This window comes from Lemur catta, chromosome X (assembly GCF_020740605.2).
Source record: "Lemur catta isolate mLemCat1 chromosome X, mLemCat1.pri, whole genome shotgun sequence".
NCBI lineage: Eukaryota > Metazoa > Chordata > Mammalia > Primates > Lemuridae > Lemur > Lemur catta.
In genome coordinates, this window is record NC_059155.1 from 24,371,024 (window position 1) to 24,378,363 (window position 7,340).

At 35.1% G+C, this 7,340-nt stretch overlaps 1 protein-coding gene across 4 annotated transcripts in view; it reads left to right on the plus strand.

Moving 5' to 3' along the window:
* STAG2 (stromal antigen 2) overlaps window positions 1-2,183 on the plus strand; it is a 125,399-nt gene extending 123,216 nt beyond the window's left edge. For all 4 annotated transcript variants that reach the window (XM_045538455.1, XM_045538458.1, XM_045538457.1 and 1 more), the window contains one exon: window positions 267-2,183. In XM_045538455.1, coding sequence (XP_045394411.1) covers window positions 267-290 — 24 coding nt within the window. In that variant the 3' untranslated portion in view covers window positions 291-2,183. The remainder of the gene's footprint in view (window positions 1-266) is intronic.
* The last annotated feature ends 5,157 nt before the right edge of the window (window positions 2,184-7,340 follow it).

The following is a 7,340-nucleotide window of genomic DNA, read 5'->3' on the forward strand; positions in this document are numbered from 1 at the left end:
ATCCTCCCACCTCAGCTTCTCAGAGTGCTAGGATTACAGGAGTGAGCCACCATGCCCAGCCTTTAGTCCTGATCTTATTTCATTATTTATTGATGGTCAATTTAATTTTAGAATTACATATCTGAACAGAGGGGAAGTTTTCAAAGTGGTTTTATTAGCATGTTATTTAATTTAATAAAGTATTAATGTGGTATTTGTAGATATATATATTATAAAGAAATGAATGACTATTTTAATATTTTTCCCCTTTCTCTCTCTCTCATTAGGTTCTTGGAGTGTCAATGTTTTAATACCAGTACACAATTAAATCTGTGGTGGAGTCATTTTCTAAGTGGAAGAGGAAATTTTAAAATAAAGTGTGGTAGATACAGTGAAATTCTGTACAGATTTTTCTCTAAGGAGAATATGACATGCTTATGCTTACCAAGATCAAGTGCATTGAGGGGCAGTTTTGTTTGCCTGAAAAAAGTAAAGGACAAGTAAACAATTTGATGATAAGCTACAGTTTTTCTTAGAAAGTAAATATTTTATTTATGCGCTGTTAGTTGGCTTTTGAATGAATGATTTCATGCTTTTTTTAAAAAAAATATAACAATCTGAAGAGGCATTTGGTACAGATACGAATTCTCTCACATTTATTTACTGGTTGTACTAAATAATGATGGCCTCTGCTGGATTTCTGTTTACATCTAAGAAACGTTAAGGATGGATTTATCCCCCCACCCTGAAATTGTAGGATAGAATTGTTTTTAGCATTCTAAATTTAAATGCTTAAAACATCAATCAACAAAACTTTGTTTTAAATATTGTAATTGTGGAGAAAAGTAAACTTATAAGCAGAACTTTTACAATTTTTTCATCTAAAAGTATTTTAAGATATTTTTAAAATCCAAGAGCTTCTCTATACTTTTCAGAAATATCCAGATGCAGTGAACTGCCAGAAGGTAACCCGTCTCAAACATGCTTATCCCATTATCAACCCTGAAAGTTTGCTTGTCCTTTAAGGTAAAAATGTAATGTTGTGATATTCCTTCCAGTAGTGCCACTGTATTTTGTCTCCAAATAAAAGAAGCTTATTGTAGTATGTTTGCAGAAAAATTCTAAACAAAAATTATACAGCTTATTAGAGTGTGGGAATAGGGATCTAAATTTTAAATAAAATTATATATATATATAAATTGGTGCTGATTTTATAATTGCGCAGTTTGTTTAGTTTTTTCTTACTTTTAAATTCCAACTTAAAATTATGAGGTTTCAGAAATATATTGAAAGTTTAACAATGTTTAAAAATAGAAAAGCATGAGTGTTCATGCTTTAAAATGATTTTTAAATTTGTATTTTATATTGTTTTATCTATCTGTCTTTGCAAGCAGTCTTCAGGTTAAAGATACTTCTAACAGGTTACAGTACATTTCCTCTGTATGTAAATTAGATGGGATAATAGAATTCATAACCCATAATATTCTTTGAAAGCTAAGCTTTAAACTTCATTTTATGTCCTTTCACAAATAAATTAGTTTAAAACAGAAAGTGGCTACTTGCCATTTTGACATCAACTCATTTTGCGAGGCTTAGGCAGCTAGACATCGTTTAAAACAAAATATTAACTTATATTACATGTGTATCTATCTTTTGTCAGTCGTCTCTCAGTTCTTGAGGTATATTATTTTAATCATTCCATGCCTTAATATGCTTGCAATACAAGAATATCTTCAGATGGGAGAATACCAAAAGGCTTTCAGTTTTTAGATTCAGAATCAACAAGCATTGGGCTGTGGTAGCCAAAAACCATAGGTTAGCTAAAAGATCATGATAAAGAACGATTATTTTATTAAATCGTGGTTAATAACAAATGAAACCAGACTTGTCTAACAGATTTTCCATCAACAAATATTGTTATGTGCAAAAGTATTGCCTATGTTGTTTTACACACCACTGCATTTACTAGAACTGCTGAGAGGACTGTATATATGATTTTAAACCTAAGTTGATTTTTTCTCACTCTTGAAAGGAGTACTTCTTTGTGAAAGCAGTTCTTACAGCTTTGTTTTCAACCAGCTAAAAATGTTTTATATATTACTCTAACCTGTTGTCCTCCACATTCTATTGTCCTAATTGTACTGTTTTCTGATTTGTATTTATGTCTTGAGACAGTAACTTTTTGAATAAAAATAAACCTGCAATATGTTGTATGTTTTTATCTCTTGTAATCATGGGGGGGTGGCTATTAATGGTTTGAAAATCATATCTATTATCACATCTTTTAATGTGTTTAAGAATAATTTATAGAAAACACCACCATATGATATTTTTAATAAATTATATGTATTTTCAAATGAGACTAAATCCCTAATTGGGCTACTACTTTAAAATGGGAACCTGTAACAGTTATTTACTTTTTATCTGGTATGGGATAAACACACTTTCAAATGTCTACATTGTTCATGCAGGATACATTTGAGTGCCTACTATGTATAGGTATGTATTAGAGGTCCCTACCTCAGAGATCCAGTGGGGAAAACAAAGAAAATAATTAAACTTAAAATAAGTGCCCGGACGGAAACTTAACAGGGTCTGCCAACTTAGAGAATGAGAGAGAGAGAGAAACCTACCTTAGATAAGGGGCTCTTGGCAGTGGAGGGTAAAAGCCAAGATTTGAAATAGAATTTACTAATTGAATTCATACTGAAAGGCCAGGTGCAGTGGCTCACGCCTATAATCCTAGCACTCTGGGAGGCCGAGGCGGGAGAATTGCTCGGTCAGGAGTTCAAGACCAGCCTGAGCAAGAGTGAGTCCCCGTCTCTACTAAAAATAGAAAGAAATTAGCTGGGCAACTAAAAATATATAGAAAAAATTAGCTGGGCATGGTGGCATATGCCTTTAGTTCCAGCTACTCGGGAGGCTGAGGCAGAAGAATTGCTTAAGCCCGGGAGTTTGAGGTTGCTGTGAGGTAGGCTGACACCATGGCACTCTAGCCTGGGCAACAGAGTGAGACTCTGTCTCAAAAAAAAAAAAAGCATACTGGAAACTTTCTGCAATGTGTTATCAAGATTTGCACTGTACTCTTTAAAAGAAATTCATATCAGTGTAACACTAGCACGTTGTTCATTTGAGCTAGTTTGTAGATACTAGAAGAGTTGTCTTCTGTCACTGGTTTTCACAACTGAACATTTGAAAGGACAGCTAATAGCTGGGCACTAGTTTAAGTAATTTACATGTTATAACTCATTAAAACTTATGATAAGAGGTAGTATATGTTATCCACTCCACCTTCCCCTACCTCATCCCTCCCTTTTTTTTAGCAAATCAGGAGGAGGTGAGGAAAATGAAGCACAGAGAAATACCTTAGACAAGGCTATATGGCTAGTAAATGATAGAGTTGGTATTCAAGCCCAGGAAATCTGGCTGCATTAAATCCCAGGAAGTGTTGAAACTATTTGATACATAAGGATAGCATACATAATTGCACAAAGATAAAATGGCACATTGTTCATTGTGCCATGTGTATCTTTAAGGAGTCCAGCTGGCTATAGAATTGAGTGATGTGAATAAACATTGTCCTAAATCTGCTACCCAGCTGGCTTCTATGAAAAAAGTATAAATTAAATCTGAACCCTAAGGCCATCAATAGTTACTTGCTAGTAGCTTTAAAAGTTGGGAGATTGGGGAAGAAGATTAAGATAACCTAGAAGAGATGTCTTTAATATTTTGCCACAAAGGAAACTTGGAAGGATTCCCATGTGTGAGCACAGACTATTCTGGTAGCTGTAGTGATTCAGCAAAAGAAAGTGAGCAAATGAAGCAGCACAAGCCCTTTGTTTATGAGGAAATTGGGTGATGAAGTTCGCCAAGTATCACTTAAAGTCAGCAAATCTTATTGACTGTCTACTGTGTGCCTGGCCTTGTGCTAGCTGCTGAGAAGGCAAAGACCAACAAAACAGAGTTTGTTTTGAAGTTTCAGTTCTGCTGGGTGGTGGGATGCAGATGCAAAACTAACAAAATGAAGTAAGAAATGTTTTTATTGGGTGTAATGGGAGCACAGAGGAGAGGCACAAATAGTGGATGTGCTTGGGGACCCTTATAAGACTGACACTTGAGCTGAAATTTTTTCCCAACATTTTATTATGAAAATTTTCACACATAACAAAACTGAGAGAGTTTTACAGTAAACACACTTAACTTGGCTTTACCACATATCCATCTATCCATCTGTCTTGTTTATGTATTTCAAAGTAAATTGCAGATATGGTCATTATCTCCTAAATACTTCTTGCATATCATTAAGAGTTTAATATTTGTTTACTATTTTTTCTTTTGGTGTAAAATTTATATACTGTGAGTATATATTGCTGTTTTGACAAATGCTTATAGCTGTTTAACCCAAATTCCTTTAAAAGATATTGAACATTACCACCAACCCAGAAAGTTCCTTTATGTTCCTTAATCAATCTGTGCTTCCATGCTTTCTAAAGGCAACGGCTGTTAAGTTTCTAGCTTAGGCAGCTAGATATCATTTAAAACAAAATACTAACTTATATTACATGTGTATCTTTTGTCAGTCATCTCAGTTCTTGAGGTATATTAAGTTTGGCTGTTCTAGAACTTCATATAAATGGAACAGTACTCTTTTAGTGTAAGGTTTCTTTCAGCATAGTGTTTTTGAGATTTATCCATGTTATGTGTATCAACAGTTTATCTTATTCCTGAGTAGTATTCTGTTGTAAAGATATACTACAATTTGTTATCCATTTAGTGGCTGATGGACATTTAGGTTGTTTCTACTTTTGTGGCTATTATGAAGAAAGCTACTACTTGAGTTGCATTTTAAAAGCTGAGAGGTGGGCTAGGTGAAAGTGGGGCAAGGTGGCCAAAGCTGAAAATTTCAGGCAAAGGAGAGAACATGAACAACTATCTTGGATGTAAGAACTATTTAGTAATTGCTTATGGCCAGGTAATACTGGAAGGGATAGTTCGTTATCCAGTGCCTCACATCAGCTTTAAAAATGAAAAGGGCATTCACAACTGGTACCTTTGGTAACAAATGTTTTTGTTTTATATGTGATGTTCTCAGAATTGGCAAAGATCCAAAGTAGTAGCAGGGTGCCTTTAAATGAGTTGTGAGAAATTGATTTGTTTAAATATGGGTATTTTCATCGCATAAGGACTTATTCTACCATTGAGGAAACTAATACACTTTAACAGTTTATCAGTTGTGTAGTTGTATGAATAATAAACTGTAAATTCTTGAAAATAGGTTCCTCAACTGAAGTTTGAGGCAGATAAAATGAAAGGCCACCTACTATAAGTTTATTTTGCTTTTTTAATGAAATTTTTTAGTTGACAAAATTGTGTGTCATGTATAATGTGTTTCTAAACATGTATACATCGTGGAATGGCTAAATTGAACTAATTAACATATATTACCTCATTTTTTATGGTGAGAACATTTAAAATCTCTTAGTAAATTGACCATAATATTACCTATAGTCACCATATTGTACAATAGATCTCTTGACCTTATTTCGCCTATCTAACTGAAATTTTGTATCCTTTAACCAACATCTCTCTAACCTTCCCCTCCCCTTAGCCCATGGTAACCACCATTCTATTCTCTGCTTCTATGAGGTCAGTTATTTTCCATTCTACAGATAAGTGAGATCATGCAGTACTTGTCCTTCTTTGCCTGGCTTCTTTCACTTAACACAGTGACCTCCTGGTTCATCTATGTTGTTGCGAATGGCAGGATTTCCTTCTTTTTAGAGGCTGAATAAGATCCCATTTGTGTATATATACATTTTCTCTATCCACTCATCCGTTGATGGACACTTAGGTTGGTTCCGTATCTTGGCTATTGTGAATAATGCCACAATGAACATGTGAGTGCAGCTCTCTAACATACTGATTTCATTTCCTTTGATGCATATCTAGTAGTGGGATTGCTGGATTTGGTGGTTATATTTTAATTTTCTGAGGAATTGAACCTCCATACTATTTTTCATAATGACTGTACTAGTTTACGTTTCTACCAACATTGTACAGGGGTTCCCTTTTAGCCACACCCTATCGTTTTTGTTTTTTTTTTTTTGAGACAGAGTCTCACTCTGTCACCCAGGCTAGCATGCCATGGCATCAGCCTAGCTCACAGTAACCTCAAACTCCTGGGCTCAAGTGATCCTCCTGCCCCAGGCCCGCAAGTAGCTGGGACTACAGGCATGCACCACCACACCTGGCTAATTTTTTCTATTTTTAGTTGTCTGGCTAATTTCTTTCTATTTTTAGTGGAGACGGGATCTCGCTCTTGCTGAGGCTGGTCTCGAACTTCTGACCTCAAGTGATCCTGCCCCCCTCGGCCTCCCAGAATGCTAGGATTACAGGCGTGAGCCACCACTCCAGGCCAACCATCTTTTTTTTTTTAATCTTTTTGATAATAGCCATTATAACAGGTGTGGGGTAATTTGCATTTCCCTGATGATTAGTGATATTGACTTCCTTTTCATATACCTGTTAGCCATTTGTATATCTTCTTTTGAGAAATGTCTATTCAGGTCGTTTGCCCATTTTTAAATCAGTTTGTTTTTCTGCTATTCATTTGTAGGAATTCCTTATATATTTTGGATATTAACCCCTTATCACGTATATGGCTTACAAATATTTTCTCCTGCTCCACGGGTTGTCTTTGATACAATCTTACTCATCTAGCTTTGCTTTTATTGCCTGTGCTTTTGGGGACTTAAACAATCATTGCCCAAACCAATGTCATGGATGTTTCCCCCCATTTTACTTCTGATGTTTTTACTGTTTCAGGTCTTAAACCTAAGTCTTTAATCCAGTTTGAGTTGATTTTTGTATATGGTGTGAGATAAAGGTCTAATATCATTCTTCTGCTTTCTATTTCTGTGAAAAATGTCATTGGAAATTTGGTAGGGATTGATTTGTAGATTGCTTTGGGTAGTATGGATTTTTAAATAATACTAATGCTTCCAATTCATGAACATAGGGTATCTTTCTATGTGTCATCTCAATTTCTTTCATCAGTATTTTATTGTTTTCAGTGTAAAGGTCTTTCATTTCCTTGATAAAATTTATATCTAATTATTTTGACAGAGTCATTTGGGTTTTCTCTATATAGGATCATGTCATCTGCAAAGAGGAACACTCTAACTTCTTCCTCTTCAATTTGGATACCTTTTCTTTGATTTCTTTTCTTTATAGAAACAGGGTCTCACTATGTTGCGCCGGCTGGACTCAAACTCCTGGATTCAAGTGATCCCCTGCCTCAGCCTCCCCAAGGAGTTGGGACTAGCGGCACACTCCACTGCACCTGGCTTGAGTGCCTTTTA